This window comes from Bombina bombina, chromosome 7 (genome assembly GCF_027579735.1).
Source record: "Bombina bombina isolate aBomBom1 chromosome 7, aBomBom1.pri, whole genome shotgun sequence".
Taxonomy (NCBI): Eukaryota; Metazoa; Chordata; class Amphibia; order Anura; family Bombinatoridae; genus Bombina; species Bombina bombina.
The window spans coordinates 174,665,075-174,690,025 of record NC_069505.1 but is presented as its reverse complement, the minus strand read 5'-3'; the positions used below and the strand labels follow the sequence as shown (position 1 = coordinate 174,690,025).

The following is a 24,951-nucleotide window of genomic DNA, read 5'->3' as shown; positions in this document are numbered from 1 at the left end:
AGGTTGGATCAGCCAATAGGATTGAAGTTCAATCCTATTGGCTGATTGCATCAGCCAATAGGAGTTTTCCTACCTTAATTCCGATTGGCTGATAGAATTATATCAGCCAATCAGAATTGAAGGGACACCATCTTGGATGACGTCACTTAAAGGAACCTTCATTCGTCGGGAGTCGTCGGATGAAGAAAATGCTCCACGTCGGTTGTCTTGAAGATGGAGCCGCTCCGCGCCGGATGGATGAAGATAGAAGATGCCGTCTGGATGAAGACTTCTGCCCATCTAGAGGACCTCTTCTTCCCGGCTTGGATGAAGACTTCTGCCCATCTAGAGGACCTCTTCTTCCCGGCTTGGATGAAGACTTCTGCCCATCTAGAGGACCTCTTCTTCCCGGCTTGGATGAAGACTTCTGCCCGTCTGGAGAACCACTTTGCCCGGCTTCGTTGAGGACTTCGACCCGGTTGGGTGAAGACTTCTCAAGGTAGGGTGATCTTCAAGGGGTTAGTGTTAGGTTTTATTAAGGGGTGATTGGGTGTGTGGGTGGTGGTTTTTAATATTGGGGGGTATTGTACTTTTTTTTTTACAGGTAAAAGAGCTGATTACTTTGGGGCAATGCCCCGCAAAAGGCCCTTTTAAGGGCTATTTGTAATTTAGTATAGGGTAGGGCTTTTTATTATTTTGGGGGGCTTTTTATTTTGTTAGGGGGATTAGATTAGGTGTAATTAGTTTAAAAAACTTGTAATTATTTTATTATTTTCTGTAATTTAGTGGGGGGGGTTTCATAGTTTAGATAATTGTATTTAATTGTAGTTTAGGGAATTTATTTAATTATAGTGTAGTGTTAGGTGTAATTGTAACTTAGGTTAGGTTTTATTTCACAGGTAAATGTTTCTTTATTTTAACTCGGTAGCTATTAAATAGTTAATAACTATTTAATAACTATTCTACCTAGTTAAAATAAATACAAACTTGCCTGTAAAATAAAAATAAACTCTAAGCTATCTACAATGTAGCTATTAGTTATATTGTAGCTAGCTTAGGGTTTATTTTATAGGTAAGTATTTAGTTTTAAATAGGAATAATTTAGTTAATTATAGTAATTTTATTTAGATTTATTTAAATTATATTTAAGTTAGGGGGGTGTTAGGGTTAGGTTTAGGGGTTAAGAACTTTAATATAGTGGTGGCGACGGGGGCGGCAGATTAGGTGTTAATAAATGTAGTTAGGTTGCTGCGACATTGGGGGCGGCAGATTAGGGGTTAATAAATATAATGTAGGGTTCGGCGATGTTGGGGGCAGCAGATTAGGGGTTCATAAGTATAATGTAGGTGGCGGCGGCGTCCGGAGCGGCAGATTAGGGGTTAATAATATAATGTAGGTGTCGGCGATGTCGGGGGCGGCAGATTAGGGGTTAAAAAGTGTAAGATTAGGGGTGTTTAGACTCGGGGTTCATGTTAGGGTGTTAGGTGTAGACATAAAATGTATTTCCCCATAGGAATCAATGGGGCTGCGTTAGGAGCTGAATGCTGCTTTTTTGCAGGTGTTCGGTTTTTTTTTAGCCGGCTCTCCCCCATTGATTCCTATGGGGAAATCGTGCACAAGCACGTTACACCAGCTCACCGCTAACATAAGCAGCGCTGGTATTGAGGTGAGATGTGGAGCAAAATTTTGCTCAACGCTCACTTTTCTGCGGCTAACGCCGGGTTTAAAAAAAACCCCCCGTAATACCAGCGTTGTCTGTAGGTGAGCAGTGAGCATAAAATGCTCATTAGCACCGCACAGCCTTACCAACAAAACTCGTAATCTAGCCGCTTGTAATTATGTTTCTTCAGTCTTGACTAACTAAACCACTTTAGAGCTATACAAGGATAACCTCTGCTGTTATATTAACAAAATAATTGTTTTGCTGTTCCTAATCTGATCATCTTTGCTAAAGTCATTTTTGGGACAGATATGGTTACGTTTACAGTGGTTAAAACTGGAAAACCCACATATTTTAGACTTAAAGGAACAGTAAATTCAAAATGAAATTTTAAAGGGACATGAAACCCACATTTTTTCTTTCATTACTTAGATAGAGCATGCAATTTTAAACAACTTTCCAATATAATTCTATTATCTAATTTGTTTAGTTTTTTTTATATCTTTTGTTGAAAAGGATACCTAAGTAACCTCAGAAGCTGGAAGCTAACTGCTGATTGGTGGCAGTACATATAGGCCTATTGTCTTTGGCTTACCGCTGTGTTCAACCAGCTCCCAGTAGTGCATTGCTTCTCCTTCAATAAAAGATATTAAGAGAGTGAAACAAAATTGATAATGGAAGTAGTCTGAATCAAGAAATAAATGTTTTGGGTTGCATGTCCCTTTAATGATTCCGATAGAGAATGCAATTTTAAACAATTTTCCAATTTACTTCTAATATCACATTTGCTCTGTTCTTTTGCTATCCTTTGTTGAAGACTAATCCTAGGTAGGCTGATAGGAGCTTAGAAAATTGCTTGTGTCTTTAGCAGTCTATGGCAGCTATGTTTGCAACAATGTTTATAGCTATATTATATATAGTTGCAAACACTGCTGCCAGATGGCTAAAGCTCAGCTCGGATAACTCTTTAACAAAGGATACAAAGAGAAATAAGAAAAAATGATAATAGGTGATGTTTCAATTAGAAAAACAAATATTCCAAATATAAAAATAAACATGACGGGACAGTGTCCCTTTAACACAGGAAAAGGGGACAAAATAAATAGTAAAGTATATTGCAAAGCTGATTCACTACAAATAATTAAATATTTTATATTTAAATCTCAGAATCAGGAAACTTTAATGGTGACAAACTGAGAATTTACTGATTAGCAGAAGGAGCGGAGAAATCAACTGAAGTAAATACACAAATATTATTTTGAGTCTCAATTCCTATTGCAACCATTATTTATCACACGTATAAGCTACAAATACAAACTATAAACCTGCATTTATTGTGTTAAGTGACATTTTTAGGGTGTCGCTGCATAATCACGTTGAATTTATTTACAAAGTATGTTGGTATTTTTATTATATACTATTTTTTGCTATTTAATTTTTTTTCATAAGATAAATATTTCTGTGATGACTGGTATTTATATTGCATCATATATATTTAAAAGGACATGCAATGCAATTAGAACACACTCTCCTATGTTAGAACATTTTATTGTTTGCGGATAATTATGTAAACCCTCAAAGGTTTACGGTTTTGCAAAGGGTTTAAGCACATAGTTGAAGTTATATCCAGATTGGCGATACACTGCTGATCCGGAGTCTAAAACAGCCAGTGATTGAAAGCTACACACATACAGGTGAAACTCGAAAAATTAGAATATTGTGCAAAAGTTCATTTATTTCACTAATGCAACTTAAAAGGTGAAACTAATATATGAGATAGACTCATTACATGCAAAGCAAGATAGTTCAAGCCGTGATTTGTCATAATTGTGATGATTATGGCTTACAGCTCATGAAAACCCCAAATCCACAATCTCAGAAAATTAGAATATTAAATGCAAACAATAAAACAAGGATTGTACGTAGAACAATATCGGACCTATGAAAAGTATAAGCATGCATACTGTATGTACTCAGTACTTGGTTTGGGCCCCTTGTGCAGCAATTACTGCCTCAATGTGGCATGGAATAAAAGCTATCAGCCTGTGGCACTGCTGAGGTGTTATGGAAGACCAGGATGCTTCAATAGCGGCCTTCAGCTCTTCTGCATTGTTCGGTCTCATGTCTCTCATCTTTCTCTTGGTAATGCCCCATAGATTCTCTGGGGTTCAGGTCAGGCGAGTTTGCTGGCCAATCAAGCACAGTAATCCCACGGTCATTGCGCCAGGTTTTGGTGCTTTTGGCAGTGTGGGAAGGTGCCAAGTCCTGCTGGAAAATGAAGTCAGCATCTCCATAGAGCTCGTCTGCGGAAGGAAGCATGAAGTGCTCCAAAATCTCCTGGTAGACGGCTGCGTTGACCCTGGACTTAAAGGGACACTGAAGCCAAATTTTTCTTTTGTGATTCAGATAGAGCATGCAATTTTAAGCAACTTTCTAATGTACTACTATTAGCAAATGTTCTTCATTCTCTTGGTATCTTTATTTGAAAAGCAAAAATGTACGTTTAAATGCTGACCCATTTTGGTGAACAACCTGGGTTGTTCTTGCTTATTGGTGGATACATTAATCCACCAATAAACAAGTGCTGTCCAAGGTTCTGGACTTTCTTTTTCAAATAAAGATAGCAAGAGAACAAAGAAAAATTGATAATTGGAGTAAATTAGAAAGTTTTTTAAAATTGCATGCTCTATCTGAATCAGGAAAGAAAAGCACAGTGGACCAACACCAGCAGATGACATGGCTCCCCAAATCAACACAGACTGTGGAAACTTCACACTGGACTTCAAGCATCTTGGTTTCCAAATGAGATGCAAAATTTGCTCTCATCAGAAAAGAGGACTTTGGACAACTGAGCAACAGACCCCAGGTCTGTTTTTCTTTAGCCCAGGTAAGACGCTTCTGACGTTGTTTGTTGTTCAGGAGTGGCTTGACAAGAGGAATACGACATTTGAAGCCCATGTCCAAGATCCGTCTGTGTGTGGTGGCTCTTGATGCACTGACTCCAGCCTCAGTCCACTCCTTGTGAAAGTCCCAAACACTTTTGAATGGCCTTTTCCTGACAATCCTCTCCAGGCTGCGGTCATCCCTGCGGCTTGTGCACCTTTTTCTTCAACACTTTTCCCTTCCACATAACTTTCTATTCATGTGCTTTGATACAGCACTTTGGGAACATCAAACCTCTTTTGTAATTACCTTTTGAGGCTTTCCCTCCTTATGGAGGGTGTCAATGATGGTTTTCTGCACAATTGTCAGGTCAGCAGTCTTTCCCATGATTGTGATTCCTACTGAACCAGACTGAGAGACCATTTAAAGGCTCAGGAACCCTTTGCAGGTGTTATGGCTTAATTAGCTGATTAATTAGCTGATTAATATTGCACCTATTCACAATATTCTAATTTTCTGAGATTGTGGATTTGGGGTTTGGAGTTTTCATGAGCTGTAAGCCATAATCATCACAATTATGACAAATCACGGCTTAAACTATCTTGCTTTGCATGTAATGAGTCTATCTCATATATTAGTTTCACCTTTTAAGTTGCATTAGTGAAATAAATGAACTTTTGCACGATATTCTAATTTTCACCTGTACATCACTCCTAGTTATCACACAGGCTGTGTTTAGCTCTGTGCATGGATTAAACACATACATCTTTACAATAGTGCAATAATATATGCATTAGAGCATTTTCATACTGTAGCTTTACGTTTATCGTTATAAAACTAGGAGAGAGAAAAACACTAAGACAGGGAAAGGGAGGGCATTCAAAAGACAATATCTCTTGCAAACATGCTCTCAAAATGAAAAAAAAAGTTAGTTCCTGTGATGGTTTTGTGAATCACTGATGCAATGCAACCCTTTGTTATTTATGCAGAGCTAGCAACTTGTGTCTATTAATAATAGTGATTTGTACAGGGTAACCAAAAAGCTTCAAAAGTAAAAACACAGAATTTGTGGTTTTAATTTTCCTGTATTACTGAAAATAAATGCAGAATATACACCAATATTCAAAAGTTCAACTGTTAGTTTTAATCAGCTTTTTCTGTGTTTGTGTGTGCATATGCATGTGTATTTAGGTGTATTTATGTGTGTATTTGTGTATATGTATATTTATTATATATGTATGTATTTGTGACTATATGTATATGCATGTGTTTGTGTGTGTACAGTATATGCATGTGTATTTATATTTATGTATGTTTATGTGTGTATTTGTGTATATGTATATTTATTATGTATTATATATGTATTTATTTGTGACTATATGCATGTGTATTTATGTATGTTTATGTATGTTTGTGTATTTATATATGTTTATGTGTGTATTTGTGTGTATGTATATATGCATGTGTTTGTTTGTGTATATGAGTGTGGGTATTAATATGTGTTTGTATTGGTGTGTATATATGTGTGTGCTTGTTTAAATTTGAGTGAGTGTGTGTATCAGCAATTAAAGGGACAGTAAACCGCTAATATATATCTGTGTTTAATAGGCAATAGAAAAAAGAAAGGATTCTTTTTCAAGGTGTTTGTCCCTGGACTTGAAAACAATAAAAATTCTATATAAAAGTTTTTTAAATTTCTGTACACCTTTTGCAATCTAATCCAATGCTTAAAGGGACACTAAACCCAATTTTTTTCTTTCATGATTCAGATAGAGCATGAGATTTGAAGCACCTTTCTAATTTACCCCTATTATCATTTTTTCTTTGTTCTCATGCTATCTTGATTTGAAAAAGCAGCACTGTAAGCTTTAGAGCCGGGTAGCACTTGCTGATTTGTGGCTAAATGTAGCAAACCAATCAGCAAGCTCTACCAAGGTGCTGAACTAAAAATGGGCCGGCTCCTAACCTTTTATTACTGCTTTTTCAAATCAAGATAACATGAGAACAAAGAAAAATTGATAATAGGAGCAAATTAGAAAGTTGCTTAAAATTGCATGCTCTATCTGAATCATGAAAGAAAAAATGTGGGGTTAGTGTCCCTTAAGCTTACATTCAGATAAAGATACCTAGAGAACAAATAAAAATTAATAATAGGAGTAAAATAGAAAGTTTATTAAAATTGCTGCTCTATCTGAATCATGAAAGAAAAAATGTGGGGTTAGTATCCCTTTAAGCACTGGATTGGATTGCAAAAGGTTTACATAAATTTAAAAAAAATAAAAAAAAATTATAGCATTTTTATTGTCCAAGTCCAAGGACAAACACCTTGAAAAAGAACCTTATCTTTTTCTGTGGCCAGAACTCAGATATAAATGAGCGCCTGTAGTGATGAAATAATCACTGTATAGCATGTTGCAGTGTCATTAATCTGAAGTCTACAGATCCACTCTAGCCTAAGGCATTGGGGGAAAAGCACAGTTTTCAAAGGGCAAAATAAATAATGAAAGCACGTTTTACAGTATTTTTACTACGCTTAATAAAACATTTTTTTATGAAATAATTATATTTTTAGTTTCCTTAAAACATCCCTTGTAATTTGGATGTCCTGATTATATTTGTAGAACAAAAACACTGCAAGCCAAGTGGGTGCACGTGATTCTCCCATTGTTAAATTTTCTCGTGACTTGCAGCAAGTGTTGTATTGTACAGTCTCAGGCTTCCTGTACATGGTTTGGTATTCCCCTTACACACCCACATATCTTGCATAACTGTAAGATGAGACCGTATAATGTGCAAATATCCTGAGTAGCTCAGCATGACTCAAACTCTTCATATACTGCAGCAACCAATCAGCAACCAGATTGGCTCACGTGTGATACCTACGTCTGCACTTATTGCTCTGCAGCCAGCAATTGCTCTAGGGCAGAGATAAGAAAACACATCAGAAATGTTTTTGTAAAGTTCACAAGCTAAAAGTGACAAAAAAATCATAATAAAAATATTTTGTAACAAATAAAAACTATATACAATTCAAATGTTAGTGTCCATAAATAAAGTTTTGTTGGGGCACAAACACAGTAATGTGTTAATTGCCTGCAACCAAGGTACATTTACGAGTGCGCATATATATTTTTTATTTTGTCAAAGAAATTTGTGGAGCTTTGTTTTAATTGAAACAGTATCTACATAATGGGCTAGATTTATCAAGCCCCTACGGCAGCAAGTTCTCACAAGAACTTGCTCGCCATGATTTATCAAGCAGCGGTCACCAGACCGCTGCTTCCCTAAGCTCTTCACCACCTCTAAGGTGGCGAAATTCAATCTCCTCGGTCGAGTGCGACCGAGGAGATTGACAGCTCCTGCCCGTGCGTGATTGGCTGTGCGCGGGCAGGGGGCGGGATTGCACGTGAGCGCAAAATTGCGCTCGTGTGCAATGTTGATTACCTATGGGTAATTTTGCCCCGCCACAGGCGAGCTGAGGCGTACAGGGGCGCGTATACGTGCCCCTGTACGCCTCAGCTATGATAAATCTAGCCCAATGTCCTCAATTTTGCCTCTTGGTTGACAAACCCTAAAGGAAACAGTCTAGCCAAAATTAAACTCTCATGATTTAGATAGGGCATGCCATTTTAAACAGCTTTCCAATTTACTTTTATCATTACATTTGCTTTGTCCTCTTTATATTCTTTTTTGAAAGCTAAACCTAGGTAGGCTCTAACTTATTTCTAGACCGATGAAGGCCGCCCCATCTGAGTGGATTTTGACAGTTTTTCACAGTTAGACATTGCTAGTTTGTGTGCCATATAGATAACATTGTGCTCACTCCTGTGGAGTTATGAGTCAGCACTGATTGGCTAAAATACAAACCTGTGAAAGAACCGAGATAAGGGGGCAACTGATTGGCTAAAATACAAACCTGTGAAAGAACCGAGATAAGGGGGCAGTCTGCAGAGGCTTAGATACAAGGTAATCACAGAGGTAAAAAGTATATTAATGTAATAGTGTTGGTTATGCAAAACTGAGGAATAGGTAATAAAGGGATTATCTCCTTTTACTATCTGGCACTTTTACAGAAAATGTTTAATGACCCCTGTTCATTTTAGCTATCATTTCATTAGTGAGCATTTTTGCTATTAACAATGAGAAAAAGCAATAATTACACGTGCAACACTTAGAGAACATACTGGCAAAATGGTTATGTAAATGTTTGTGGAGAGAACAAGAGTAGCCTCATTAGGGTAATGTTGTGAGGCATCTCATTAGGGTAATGTTGTGAGGCATCTCCTTAGGGTGAAGTAGTATCTGTGGATAGAACAAGAGGCATCTCAATAGGGTAAAGTAGTCTTGGTGGATAGAACAAGAGGGGTCTATTTAGGGTAAAGTAGTCTTGGTCAATAGAACAAGAGGGGTCTCTTTAGGGTAAATTAGTCTTGGTAGATAGAACAAGAGGCATCTCATTAGGGTAAAGTAGTCTCGGTCGATAGAACAAGAGGGGTCTATTTAGGGTAAAGTAGTCTTGGTGGATAGAACAAGACACGTCTCTTTAGGGTAAAGTAGTCTCGGTCGATAGAACAAGAGGGGTCTATTTAGGGTAAAGTAGTCTTGGTGGATAGAACAAGATGCGGCTCTTTAGGGTAAAGTAGTCTTGGTGGATAGAACAAAAGGCATCTCTTTAGGGTAAAGTAGTCTTGGTGGATAGAACAAGACGGTAAAGTAGTCTTGGTGGATAGAATAAAAGGCATCTCTTTAGGGTAAAGTAGTCTTGGTGGATAGAACAAGAGGCATCTCATTAGGGTAAAGTAGTCTTGGTGGATAGAGCAAGACGGTAAAGTAGTCTTGGTGGATAGAGCAAGACGGTAAAGTAGTCTTGGTGGATAGAATAAAAGGCATCTCTTTAGGGTAAAGTAGTCTTGGTGGATAGAACAAGAGGGTCTATTTAGGGTAAAGTAGTCTTGGTGGATAGAACAAGAGGTGTCTTATTAGGGTAAAGTAGTCTTGGTGGATAGAACAAGAGGGTCTATTTAGGGTAAAGTAGTCTTGGTGGATAGAACAAGAGGTGTCTTATTAGGGTAAAGTAGTCTTGGTGGATAGAACAAGAGGTGTCTTATTAGGATAAAGTAGTCTTGGTGGATAGAACAAGAGGTGTTTCAGAAACTAGATACACACAAGGGGCTAGATGTGCACATTCCTGGACATTTTAGACTCTGAGACCAAACAGGGCCCCTGGCAAAAATTAGGGAAGAACCTTCACCTTCTTTCCCACCCATCCAGAGGCAGTCCCTTATTCTGAACTCTGTCCCATATGTCACAATTTGCCGAATTTCCCTTAGCCTCACCCACAGACCACCTCGATACATGCGCGTGTGCACAGCTGTGTTCTACCGAAGCTTCCATAAAGATAAACTGACTGGACAAAGTTTGCACAGGAGCACTCAAACGCAGAAAAGAAGGGGTTAAAGTCAGATTTCTGTAAATGTAGAGAGTGATTGGCTTCTTTATCTAATATGAAATTGCTGATTTTGTTCTATTCCTTCCCAGCCTTCAGCTCAAATATCTCAACCTATCATGGCCACCAACCAGAAGTATTTCCCAGTAATAGCTTTTTTTATGGTACTAATATTTTTTATTAGTAGATTAGTATTCATTTATACTTTAGAAAAGGAAGTGCTCTACAGCATATTTATATAATCTATACATTGCAATATATTCAAATCATAATAACCAGACTATTAAAGCTAGGTAAACTTATTGGTGCAAAGACCCTTAACACACGTTACAACCAATTAGTTGTAAAGAAGCGGGTACATTTCTGGCTTTAAGCTGAGAAATTACATGAAACAGGTTTTAAACCCTGAGCTCTACCTCTAGATGCAACCTACAAGTAGACCCAGAAAAAAAAATCCTAAAATTCAGATTCAAAAGATGATGTCATGGGTGAGTGTTGGGGGCAGACGGTCTAAATAGAAACCTATTAAACAAAAGTGCTGCCAGTAATTCGCTTGCTTTGTGAGTTTAATGGAGCTCTAGGCCTAATGTAAATGTTTTACCATTTAATTTCCATAGTTCTATAAAAGACACATATACGTACAATAATAAATTTAAAAAAAATCTTCCTCCCTTGGCTGTACCACTAAAGGTGTTACAGGATTTAAACCATGAACCTTGATAACAGAGACAGGTATTGCATGTTTTATGCAACCTGCCTTTTGAGGTTTGTAACAGTAAATAGGGTGTTTAATGGGACGTGAACCTGAAACACTTGCAATAGTAATTAGCCATTATGTTTTTTTAGTAACCAAACCTCCCTCCCTGCTTTCTGATTTGGAGAACCCGATCTGTGCTTTTTACTGTAGTATACAAAACGTGCCACTGTCATTTTTCTAATCCTCTCCATTGAGGTCAATAGGAACAGATGGGTAAAGGGTGAAGTATGCAGTGTACATTATTTTTAGACATAAATTACAGGAAAAAAAGAGCAAAATAAATCATGAAAGTATATGGCAATTTGGTATTTATAATGAGTGGACCCTGCGCAAATGTGGGTACCTCTGGCTCCCCTCGATAGGTTCCCTAGTGAACCTCAAAGTAAACAATAGTGTAAGTTGTGAAGCGAGCGCCAAAAAGGCTGAGGTAGGTGAGTGGAAAATTAAAGGAATTCCTAGGCTCCTGAATAACAATATAATATACGATGTAATACAATTCAATCGAATACAATAAAATGCATGGATCCATGTTTTACAGAAATGGAATTCAATATTAAAATCACAATAATAAGAAATCACAGTAATAAAATTCACATATAAAAGTCCATAAATGCAAGCATTTATCTGAATAAAAAGCAACTGTGTGTATATAGTAGATCTGATGGTAAATACCCCCAAAAAAGGTTAGATATAGAAGGTGGTTAATATGTATTCCAAAGAAAGTCCCAGTTCTATGTAAAACGTTATATCCTTTGTGTTCAGATATTAGAATGTGAATATTCCATGATAAAATCTAGATTAGTGATTGGTGGTGAAAAATTAGAAAAAAATTAAATAAAAATTGCTATGTGGTAAAAAATGGGAATTAAAAAGTTAAAAGCAAAAGTGGTGAGAAGAAAAAACCTTGAATGTGACTGATCATAAGAAAAATCATCAAAAATATAAAAAATGTGATGACATAAAAAACATCAAAAAGTGTGAATGATATAAAACGATGAAAATCTTATCACATTTGTGAGAATTTTTTTTCTCCAATAGGTCACTTTAGGAGAATTTGTATATCCACTGGTGATATTTCTAGATTTTTGAAGATATAAGAAGTTCACTACACCATTCACTCAGTATATTGCAATTTGTTTTACTACACTAAACTAATTTTATATTACAATTTTAGTGTGGCATATCCATTTAAAAGAAAGTTATTGAGCACAACCTTTGTTGCAATATTTACAAAATCGTAACTGAAAGTACTCAGACTGGTTTAGGAAGAAGCACATGAATGAGTAAGAGGGAAACCCACCACAAGTAAACCGTGTCATATCCTGTTTGTAAACATTGTGGTACTGTGACTTTGCACTTTTGCTGTCATGTCACAGGGACAAGGCAAACAAACAATAATGAAGGATGCTTAAAGGGACAGTCTACACCAGAATTTTTATTGTTTTAAAAGATAGATAATCCCTTTATTACCCATTCCCCAGTTTTGCATAACCAACACAGTTATATTAATATACTTTTAACCTCTGTGATTATCTTGTATCTAAGCCTCTGCAAACTGCCCCTTTATTTCAGTTCTTTTGACAGACTTGAAGTCTAGCCAATCAGTGCCTGCTCCCAGATAACACTGTGCTCGTGCACGAGAAGTTATCTATATGAAATACGTGAACTAACACCCTCTAATGGTGAAAAACTGTTAAAATGCATTCTGAAAAGAGGTGGCCTTCAAGGTCTAAGAAATTAGCATATGAACCTCCTAGGTTAAGCTTTCAACTAAGAATACCAAGAGAACAAAGCAAAATTGGTGATAAAAGTAAATTGGAAAATTGTTTAAAATTACATGCTCTATCTGAATCATGAAAGTTTATTTTGGCCTAGACTGTCCCTTTAAGAAGAGAAAATGCTGCAGATTATGAAGGTGGGAGCAGGAAAAAAAATGGTCAAACTGTCCAGAATAGAAGATATACTTGAACCTGCTTGTGTCTGCTGCTGCACAAACCATGCCTGGGCATTGCATTCAGATAGTGGGTGACACAACAGCTAGAAGAAGAGGGACTGAGGAAGCTGCATCTGATGTCCCTGTTTGCACATAGAATTTATTGCATTTGGGGGTCTCCGCTGCTGTGTAAAGTATAATGAAATAACTGTCAGGTGCCACCTGCACAGAACCAGCTCTATACTGGAGCTCCAGCTGCAACAATATTGGACAAATAAAGGATGATCTGGGGAATAGGATACTGGGGTCACACACAATCTGTGGGATTGTCACAGGTTGGGGAGTCTGGTTTTCTATGCGCTACAGCCCTTCACTGTCCCAGTTTTAAGGGACATATAAGCTTCACCTGCAACCCACACAATTACCCCCAAAACCTTAACTGACACGCCACCTGCCTGACTAAATATGCCCACTGTCCTCCTTTGACCCCGGAGCTACAATGTGCTGCTTCTAAATAGCAGAACTTTAGCTGGGTACCTGTGGAAGAGATCCCTATGTATGTAGGTTTGCATGACAGTCTACAGAAACACAATTGTGAAAATACTAAAATCACATAGTATGGGTATAAAACTTTCTATATGTAAAAACAGACATGTAACAACATAAGAAAAACAGACATGTAACAACATAAGAAAATCAGATGTGTAACAACATAGACACTAACTCCCAGCATCCTTTGGGTTCCATAAACTGCTCTTCTCTCGCTCAGCAAACCAAACTGCCCCATTGGAGTTCACATATATTTTTCACAAATTGGTTAGTGGGTGTTTGTGCTATAAAGTTGTATAGCTGTGTGAGGGTCCATAACATGATGTCTCATACATCTAACAAAAAGTAATAGCAAACATGATTACAAACCGGTTTATGTAAATGTATGTAATGGAAAAATATTCACGTATCTGTTACAGTAAATTAGTCTTACTGGATAGAACAAAAGGCATCTCAAAAGACTGGCTTTGGGGCATCTCACAGTATTCTAGAGGAGTGGCCAAGATGTTTTACCTACACTTAGGTCTATCATGCGGAATTCATAAAAATTGATTGACCCTATGAAGTATCTTGTCTCCCAGTTACGTGTGGTGTTTTCAAAACTGACGAGGTTGTGTCCTTTTTATTATTTTGTTTTACAGCTGAGAAATAGTGGATGCAAACATACAAGGTGAAACACTATTTTACTGAATACAGACAGAGCAAAAAGTGGAAGCAGACACGTCAACAAAGACTACATTTCCCAGAGTCCTTTGTGTTTTGTAAACTGTCCTTCGCTCACTCAGCAAACCAAACTGTCTCTTGTGCCTCTTAATAAATTATCTCTACACATCACGTCTACTCCCACAAGGAAGTTGTTATAAGTAGTTGGTTCAGAACAAACTGCCTCAACTTATTATTAAACACCTAATTTAAGTTAATAAAAAGTAAATCAGTACATGTTTAAAATAATAGAAATCATTAAAGGGACAGTCTACTCCAGAATTTGTATTGTTTAAAAAGATAGATAATTACCCATTCCTCAGTTTTGCATAACCAACAAGGTTATATTAATATACTTTTAACCTCTGCGATTAACTTGTATATAAGCCTCTGCAGACTGCCCCCTTATTTCAGTTCTTTCACAGACTTGCATTTTGTCAATAAGTGCTGACTCCTAGGTTACTCCACAGGAGTGAGCACAATGTTATCTATATGACACATATGAACTAGCACTGTCCAGCTGTAAAAGCTGTCAAAATGCCCTGAGAGAAGAGGCGGCCATCATGGGTTTAGAAATTAGCATATGAGCCTACCTAGGTTTAGCTTTTAACAAAGAATACCAAGAGAACAAAGCAAATTTGATGATAAAAGTAAATATGAACGTTTTAAAATCACATGCCCTATACGACTCAAAAAGATTAATTTTGACTAGAGTGTCCCTTTAAGAAATAAAAAATGGGTTAAGCTAATTTGTCATTTCTATTAAATAAAAATACAATACAATAAAACTATTCTCTTTAAAGTGACATATCAATTAACAACATTCTTTCATGCATATGACAGTGCAGATTTCTTTTTGTGTTAAAAAAAAAAGTAAAAGTTAACAGGAAATAAAGAATTGTGCGCATCTAGGTCCTGGGACTCTGTTGCCCATTGGCTGATAGGGATAGCGTGAGGCTTCTAAATAAATAAAACAAATAGTTTATTCAGCACAGGAACATCCATTTTCCAAAAAACAAAACAGCAAAAAACAAAACAAAGCCATATAATACATTTTAAATCATTTTCTTTAAAATAGGACAGAACTTTAGTAACATGCCCCTTTAAGAGCTTATAGAGTAATGTGTTATGATTAGAGTAATTATTATGAGTATTCTGAAAACATGTTTTCACCAGAACTATAAACCTAATCTAGAGAGATAAACTAAAGTCAGACCGAATGCAAATAACGTATTTGGATGTACCTGCTATTAACATTTATAGCTGCAAGTGGTGCCCAATACATTATATCTCACAAATCACAGGAAAACTGCTGGGAATGCAGAAAAAACGTAACAGCAACCTAACCATGGGCGACATTACATATGAGACACAAGCTTCAGCGTAACTGATGAAACCCGCGCCGCATGTAATTTTACCTCGCACATCGGGGTATCACATAAACTGCGCCGGCAGTTCATAAAGTGCCGTAAGTCGGATAAACTAGCGATGTCCAGAAATGTGCGTAAATACAAATTTCTGGAGTCGCCAGTGACTTACGGCACGTTAGAAACTGCCGGCGACTAAGAAAATAAAAAAATATATATAAAATCTTCCGTAAAAGTCTAAACACGCCTCCTAAAAATAAACCCGACACGTAAAACTCCTATATCCGCCATCAAACCCATATCGGAAATAATAATAAAAATATTAACCCCTAAACAGACAACCCCCCACAACGCACTATGCCTAATTAAACTATTAACTCCTAATCCGCCATTCACCCACATCGCAATCTCCCTAATATATGTATTAACCCCTAAATCCACCAACCCCAACATCGCAAACTACCTAATAAATGTATTAACCCCTAATCCACCATTCACTCACATTGCAATCTCCCTAATATATTATGTATTAACCCCTAAATCCGCCAACCCCAACATCGCAAACTACCTAATAAATGTATTAACCCCTAATACGCCATTAACCCACATTGCAACAAACCTTAGAAATCTATTAACTCCTAATCTGATAAACCCACACAACGCAATAATCCTAATAAAACTATTAACCCCTAAACCGCCAAACCCACACAACGTAAGTACCCTAATTAACCTATTAGCCTCTAATCCACCAAACCCCAACAACGCAAATAACTAATTTAATTACTAAGCCCCCTAACCTAACACCCACTAAATTAACCCCAAATGACATACAATAATAAAATAATAAATTATAATGAAAATAAAAAATCCTAACAGTAAAAATAAACCTAAAATTTAATTAATCTTAAATTACCAAAAATAAAAAAAAGTCTAACATTACAGAAAATAAAACAAAATTATCCAAAATAAAAAAATAATTAAACCTAATCCCTATGAAAATAAAAAAGCCCCCCCAAAATAAAAACACCCCCTAATCTAATACTAGGGCATTGCCCTAAATTAAACAGTTCTTTTACCTTAAAAAATACTAAGTCCCCCCTCTAACAGTAAAACCCACCACCCAACAAACCCCCTAAAATAAAAAAACCTAACACTAAAAAATCCTAAACTACCCATTGCCCCTAAAGGGGCATTTGTAAGGGCATTCAGCTATTTTAAGAGTGCCCAATAAATCCCTAATCTAAAAAAAAAACAAAAAAAATCCTAACTCTAACCCCCAAATAGGTACTCACCGTTCCTGAAGTCCGATGGAGAAGGTCCTGTTCCAGACGGAGAAGTCTTCTTCTAAGCGGCTGACATCTTCTTCCAAGCGGGGACCACTTCCTTCTTCATCCAGGACCAAGCCAGAGCGGAGATGAGTGTGGAGCAGGACCGGCAACAGCGGAGCCATGGAGCGTGGAGGATCCTCTTCGTACGATCGCCGCCGTACAGTGAATAGTGAATTCAAGGTACGCATTTAAATATTGTGTCCCTTGCATTCCTATTGGCTGATTTGATTCTTCAAATTCAAATCAGCCAATAGGATGAGAGCAACTGAAATCCTATTGGCTGATTTGAACAGCCAATAGGATTTCAGTAGCTCGTTACATTTGATTGCGCTCAAGCAAACGCTTTTACTTTCAACTTATAATGCACGCAGAACGAGCTGTGAAATAACCTATATCGCTTGTGCACTACAGTTAGCTTGCTGCTTATAATTCAGCACCATGTTTGAAACACACTAGCAAAACAATTATGTAAATATTTGGAATTGTAAAGTATTCACGTCTGTTGCTCTTTAGCTGTTTTTATTTTTTTTACATGTTAGTGCAGAGTGTGTTTTTTTCCATTTGTTTGTTATCAAATGTGTTTTTGCAAACCCTTTAAACTTTACAAGATATTCAGATATCCTGGTTTTAATTCACTTTTAAAATGTTCTACAATAAAAAAACTAAGAATTTGACATATTTGCTTAACGAGCGCACTCACCCTTTCTAACATAGTTCCATAGTGATGTTTCGCTGCACAAACCCGTTTCACAACTTAACTGGAACCTCACTTGAAAGTGGAAAATCTAATGACATCATAGCCTACAGAGCTCCAGGCCAGCATATGACACTCTTATTTATGTAATGCATAACTTTATAATAAATACGTAAATAGCAAATCCAGTATAGGTCACTTAATGTTACTGGTAAGTTGTACTTGACATTATATATGGGGGGGGGGGCATTTCTTTCTAATCTGCTGATTTTGGTTATATGAGTTTTTAATCTATTTGTAACAAATTAAAGGAAATTACACTCCAGCAACATCTAGACCAGTGGTTCTCAACCAAAGTGATCTCAAGGCCCAGTAAATTTTAGCTAGACATGTCCAGGGCCTGGTAGTTTATATATATATATATAAAGTGAGCAGCAGGGGCAGGCTGATCAGCTAGGCAAATAGGACCTGGGCCGAGGGACCAGCAAGTAAGGGGGCCCACAAATGGCATCTTCACGGATCCTGGTGCATTCCTTAAGCTGGAGTTTTCAGTTGCCCTATCAGTAACTAAGCAAATAGTGGGGGCAGGGCAGGGAGGCTATCATGTTTTCATAAAATGTAATACATTTCAATCAGTGTGAGACAGTGTTCCTGGGGCCTTGATTGGTCTCAGTCTGCCCCTGGTGTGCAGTGGGGTAAGAGTGTGCAGTGGGGGGCATGACAGGTCGGGGCCCACCAGCAGGGCTATAACGGCCCGGTACTGGGCCACGGCCAGGCTGTTGAGAAACCAGGATCTAGACAATTAAATAAATCATTAAAGGGACAGGTTACCTGCATAGCTCTAAAAAACTGGCAAGAGAATATCACATGAGCATCTCTATGATAAAAAGGAAGACATTTTAACTCAAAATGTCTTCAGCTCACCAGAGTAAGTCCACTATAATCAGATATCCGCCTGCTAGTCTTTTTACTGTCATCTGCATGGTGGGGAAAAAAAAAACAGCCAATCAGCATCATCAGTGCTGCATACACACTTCCTAGTATAATATTAAACTTCCTTAAAGGGGCAGTATAGTCAAAATGAAATATTCATGATTCAGATACAACTTACAATTTTAAACAAGTTTCCAATTTACAACAAAGCACTTGTAAGAGCTAGCTGGTGATTGGTGGTTGAACATGTGCGCTTCTTATCATTGGTTCACCCGATGTGCTCAGATAGTTCCCAGTAGTGCATTGCTAGTCCTAAAACTACTCTTCTACAAAGGATAACAAGAGAATTAAGCAAATTTGATAATATAAGTAAATTGGAAAATTGTTTAAAATTACAAGTCCTATCTGCAATAGTTTTTCAATAGCCAAACTCCACCCACCAGTTGCCTTATTTGGAGGAGCCAATCTGGGCAAGAGTCCGCAGCTTACAAGGTTAGTCACTGTCATGCTGTTAATATAAAGTGCATTGTTCTGAGGCCAATCAGGGAATCATGTGTAGCAGTGTTTGCCTTGAGAAGTCAGCAGGTGCATGTCATGTTCTGACAATCAGAAAATCCTAAATTACATGAAAAGTGGTCAAAATAAATAATAAACATATATAGCAAAGTTGTTTACTGTCCCTTTAATATTGGGTACAGGAGGTCAGGACCATGCTAGAGATGTACACTGAGATAAAAAGCCAGGTCTTGTGCGTCACAGTTCTGCCCTCTCTTGGCGGATTCATTAGAGAGCTGCTCTGTTACAGCTAACCAAGCCTGCTCCTCCAGACAAGCAATGCTCTTAGTTTGTCTCTTCCTTCCTGTGTCCAAACATCCTCTGGCTCCTAACTTGTGTGTGTCTACGTGTCCATCCTTACCAGAGACCCCTTCTTCTGTTATTTACCAGAGACCCCCTTCTTCTGTTATTTACCAGAGACCCCCTTCTTCTGTTATTTACCAGAGACCCCCTTCTTCTGTTATTTACCAGAGACCCCCTTCTTCTGTTATTTACCAGAGACCCCTTCTGTTATTTACCAGAGACCCCTTCTTCTGTTATTTACCAGAGACCCCTTCTTCTGTTATTTACCAGAGACCCCTTCTTCTGTTATTTACCAGAGACCCCTTCTTCTGTTATTTACCAGAGATCCCTTCTTCTGTTATTTACCAGAGATCCCTTCTTCTGTTATTTACCAGAGACCCCTTCTTCTGTTATTTACCAGAGACCCCTTCTTCTGTTATTTACCAGAGACCCCTTCTTCTGTTATTTACCAGAGACCCCCTTCTTCTGTTATTTACCAGAGACCCCCTTCTTCTGTTATTTACCAGAGACCCCCTTCTTCTGTTATTTACCAGAGACCCCCTTCTTCTGTTATTTACCAGAGACCCCCTTCTTCTGTTATTTACCAGAGACCCCCTTCTTCTGTTATTTACCAGAGACCCCTTCTGTTATTTACCAGAGACCCCTTCTTCTGTTATTTACCAGAGACCCCTTCTTCTGTTATTTACCAGAGATCCCTTCTTCTGTTATTTACCAGAGACCCCTTCTTCTGTTATTTACCAGAGACCCCTTGTTCTGCTATTTACCAGAGACCCCTTCTTCTGTTATTTTACGAAGACCCCTTCTTCTGATATTTACCAAAGACCCCTTCTTCTGTTATTTACCGGAGACCCCTTCTTCTGTTATTTACCAGAGACCCCCTTCTTCTGTTTTTTACCGGAGACCCCTTCTTCTGTTATTTACCAGAGACCCCCTTCTTCTGTTTTTTACCGGAGACCCCTTCTTCTGTTATTTACCAGAGACCCCTTCTTCTGTTATTTACCAGAGACCCATTCTTCTATTAGTTACTGGAGACCCCTTCTTCTGTTATTTACCAAAGACCCCTTCTTCTGTTATTTACCAGAGACCCCTTCTTCTATTAGTTACTGGAGACCCCTTCTTCTATTATTTACCAGAGACCCCTTCTTCTATTATTTACTGGAGACCCCTTCTTCTATTATTTACCAGAGACCCCTTCTTCTATTATTTACTGGAGACCCCTTCTTCTATTAGTTACTGGAGACCCCTTCTTCTATTATTTACCAGAGACCCCTTCTTCTGTTATTTACCGGAGATTCCTGAGTGCCAAAATGTATTCCCTACCTGACTGTCTAAATATAGATTCTTCACTTCTGTTTACAAATATCTTCTCCTAATTCTTAGCTTATGATTTTTTTAAATAATTTTATTGTAACATTTTCCCCAGTTTCCTGTAATAAAATAGTACCTGTGCGTATTTGTATTATTAATACAGCTTTTTGCTGTACGTCGAAGAAGGCCAAGTGAAAACAGAAGAAACAGATCAGAGAAATGTCACCACTAGCGATGAGCTCAAACAAACACACCTTCATCCAAAACACCAGTTCCCACATTTAATAATTGTGTGCTTTAGTGTGTAATGCTTTTTATTAGTCATTTCTATGATATTGACACCTTTTACAGTTTTGACTTTTTTATCATTTTTTTAGACCAACACCCAAACCTCACAGCTCTGCCTAGAGCACTGTAAATATAAAAAAACAAATGCTACTCTGCAGATTTAGGCCAGGTAGTATCTATGAGGTTTTCCGTGCTACAGTAATTAATGAGGGTACATTGTACCTCAGTAGAACCACCACTGCTAACAATTTCACAATAATACAGACTGAAAACTGGAAGCACAACAGCTTAATACTAAAAGGGGTTAATAACTGGTTAATATGAGTCATACAAATATTTTTTGTATGGATATCTTTAAGCCCTTAGTGGGTTAAACAGCAGTTCTTTGAAGCACATCAGCCAAGTGAAACCAACAACAGAGAAAATAATGATGTTATTGTAAAAAGTCAATATCAATGCTTTTGTCTCCTGAACATCACTTTACATATGTATTTAATTCCGTTGCAGGAGTGAAACACTTCCTTAAGAAAAAAATTATCAAATGATTTGTGTACAAAAATATCCAGACTTAAATGGTGTTTTTCTGCTGAAAATCATTATTTATGGTTTTATAAAAAGGATTGTGATTGACCCCTTAGGGTTTTATCACGATCCATGCTTTGATGATTATTGGTGTGTTTATGGCTGCCAGTGAGCAGTTTCCTTTTGTCATTCACAATCAGCCATTTTCATTGTGAATCAAAAGCTCTTTTCTTTATTAACGTTTCTGTGAAAAATGGTCCTGTACTTAAAGGGATAGTCTAGTCAAAATGAAACTTTCATGATTCAGATAGGGCATGACATTTTAAACAACTCTCCATTTGACTTTTATCATCAAATTTGCTTTGTTCTCTTGGTGGTAATTTTGAAAAGCGAAACCTAGGTAGTCTCAAACTGATTTCTAAACCGTTGAAAACCGCCTCTTAGCTCAGAGCATTTGAAGTTTTTTACAGTTAGACAGTGCTAGTTCATGTGTGTTTCATATAGATAACATTGTGCTCACTCTCATGCAGTTATTTAGGAGTATGCACTAATTGGCTAAACTGCATGTCTGTCGAAAGCACTGAGATAAGTGGGCAGTCTGCAGAGGCTTAGATAACATGTCACAATCCAAATTTTCATTACATTTAGGAGCTATTTTTAGCTTCTTGAATTCTGCAGCTAAAAGAACTTGATAAACCTCAGACAACAGATGTTGAGTTGTTATTGTGTATCTCAAAAAGTTTGCAAATGTACAATTGGTTTGCACCTACGCAGATCACGCTGAAATAAACTACGCCATATTGATGAAATCAGGATGCACGTCACCAAACAAAAGCAAACACTAACTGCCCAATCAAAGTTAAAAACTAAATAATAAGCACTTTTACACTAATAAAAAATAGCCAAATCAATAGTTCAACAAACAGACATGCCCACTGTACCAATAAATCCCCTGTTCAAATACCTTAAAAAGACAAAGACATATATGGTTTTATAGCATAACTTTATCTTTGCCATTAATCCTATGCATTTATTTTTTGATTACAAAATTAGGAGATGAACAATGTTGTGTTGTTGTTGAGACGGACCAATTGCGGTCTTTAGGGGTATTAAAGGGACAGTCTACCATAGAATTGTTATTGTTTTAAAAGATAGATAATCCCTTTATTACCCATTCCCCAGTTTTGCATAACCAACACAGTTATATTAATATACTTTTTACCTCTGTGATTACATTGTATCTAGGAATCTTCTTCCAGCCCCCTGATCACATGACTGTGACTGTTTATTATCTATTGTCTTAAATTTAGCATTGTTTTGTGCTAAATCTTAAATAACCCCCTGTGCCTGAACACAGTGTTATCTATATCAGTGTTTTTCAACCAGTGTGCCGTGGCACACTAGTGTGCCGTGAGAGATCCTCAGGTGTGCCACGGCAGACTGACAACAGTGTGACATATTTTTTAAACTTGCTTGTTTTTTACTCCCAGTGCAGGGGTAGTTTGTAGGAGGCATAGCATAACAGCACAATACATACAGTATGTGTGTGTTTGTGTGTATGTGTATATATATATATGCTTTATTAGGCTAATGTGTGATTTTTTTTTAAAATTTTGGGATGGTGGTGTGCCACAGGATTATTTAATGTAAAAAAGTGTGCCACGGCAAAAAAAAGGTTAAAAATCACTGATCTATATGGCCCATGTGTACTTTCTGTCTCTTTGTGTTGAAAAGAGATTTAAAAAGCATGTGATAAGAGGCAGCCCTCAAAGGCTTAGAAATTAGCATATGAGCCTACCTATGTTTAGTTTAAACTAAGATTACCAAGAGAAAAAATAAAATTTGATGATAAAAGTAAATTGGAAAGTTGATTAAAATTAAAAGTCCTATCTGAATAAGGAAAGTTTAATTTATACTAGACTGTCCCTTTAACAGCATAAAAATGTTGGGATCGTGATCACTAGCAAAGGACACTGACAATATTGTATGATGTCCGTAAATCCTTATTTGCAGAAAACAAGTGCAAGATTGTGATCAACTCAATAGTTAGTTAGGCTTAGTAATATAAATGTAAATTAACAAAAGGTAAAATATGTTTAACAATTATCAGGAATACAATAAAAAAAACATTAAAAGTATTGTTAATCTACAATGAGAAAAAAAAAGTTTTGAACATTGTAAGTTAGTAAAAGGCTATATATTATAGCACAATGATTATGTATTTCCCAACCCCCAATGCCCACAACAATTCAACTGTACCAGCCACTGCTCTCTGCCAACTCAGAAAGATTATTAATACCCACAAACCAAAGCAGCACGGCCAGGAGGGTACTTACCACAGTTATCAGGAGCCCCACCACAATACGAAATATCACAGCCATTGTTAAAACTTTATTTCCTTAAAAATTCTCAGACGAGTGAGCTAGGGCTGTCAGCTTTTACTTCATCTAAAGTGAATGACCCACACCCTGCTGAGTGTACTTTGAGCATTATCACAACACTCCTCCCACAAGTCATGTGAAAAGGGAGGTTTCTTCAGTCAGTAAATCATGTGCTTCATGCTACATTATTTTACACATGCTGGCTAACTGGCATAACAAGAGTAACTGTATATGAGCTTAGGCATAGATATAAGAAAGGGCTTGCCATATTTTTTAGTGTGGCCACATAATAAGATATTTATCTATATATATAAACCTCCTAAAAGCTAATCAGAAGTTTTATTTTTGTAGTCAGCATTGTCAGAAGAAAAAACTGGGTATAAAGCAATACTTAAAGGGACACTCAATCAAAATTAAACTTTCCTTATTCAGATAGAGCATGCCATTTTAAACAACTTTCCAATTTACTTCCATTATCTAAATGTGCACAGTCTTTTTATATTTAAACTTTTTGAGTCACCAGCTCCAACTGAGCATGTGCAAGAATAAGTGTGTATGCATTTCTGAATGGCTGATGACTGTCACATGGTACGTGTATGCATTTGTGATTGGCTGATGGCTGTCACATGGTACAGGGGGAGTGGAAAAAGACATGACTTTTAAAATTGTCAGAAAAAAATCTACTACTCATTTGAAGTTCATAGTAAGTGCTATTATATTGTCTTGTTATCTTGCATTTGTTGATTATGCAAATCTACTGTGTTGACTGGTCCTTTAAAAAACCACACTTTTAACTAGCTGTGTGCAGAATTCATGTTAATTCACACAGTTTAACGAATTGACATGAATCCTGTCCAATCAAGTGTTAACAAATGAACACAAAAAAAGTGTTAATAAAAGTAACTAGTTAGTTTGCTACACATGGAGACTTAGGGGTCGATTATCTAAAGGTCTCTGGGCTGGCGAGATTATTAAAGAATGCTGCCAGTCCTTCTATTTCCCTGGTGGAATAATCTAAAGCCACTTTTTTAGCCTGAGAACAGGGTGTCTCGCTAAAGGGCGTATACTGGATTTTCGTATGGGAAGGAGATGGATATATTACAAAACTGAAAAATTAAAATCGTAATTTAAAAATCATATAAAACAAATAATTTAGCCATTCACACAGAAATACAAAGGAAAAATTGTATTGTTAAGGTGCATCAAAAATTGCAACAAAATTGTTCACCAAAAATCACACAAAAAAATTACACTGGAATAAACTGTATTAAACATGCACAGCGTAATTTGTGATTTAAAACACTAGGGGCTAGATCGCTGGATCGCTAAATTATCTTGCGCCTACAAATGGGCAAATTTTCCT

At 37.1% G+C, this 24,951-nt stretch overlaps 1 protein-coding gene across 2 annotated transcripts in view; it reads right to left on the bottom strand.

The window, feature by feature from the left end:
- LOC128666051 (tumor necrosis factor receptor superfamily member 6) overlaps window positions 1–23,679 on the bottom strand; it is a 56,515-nt gene extending 32,836 nt beyond the window's left edge. For both annotated transcript variants that reach the window (XM_053720422.1, XM_053720424.1), the window contains exon 1: window positions 23,544–23,679. In XM_053720422.1, coding sequence (XP_053576397.1) covers window positions 23,544–23,588 — 45 coding nt within the window. In that variant the 5' untranslated portion in view covers window positions 23,589–23,679. The remainder of the gene's footprint in view (window positions 1–23,543) is intronic.
- Window positions 23,680–24,951: the final 1,272 nt, after the last annotated feature.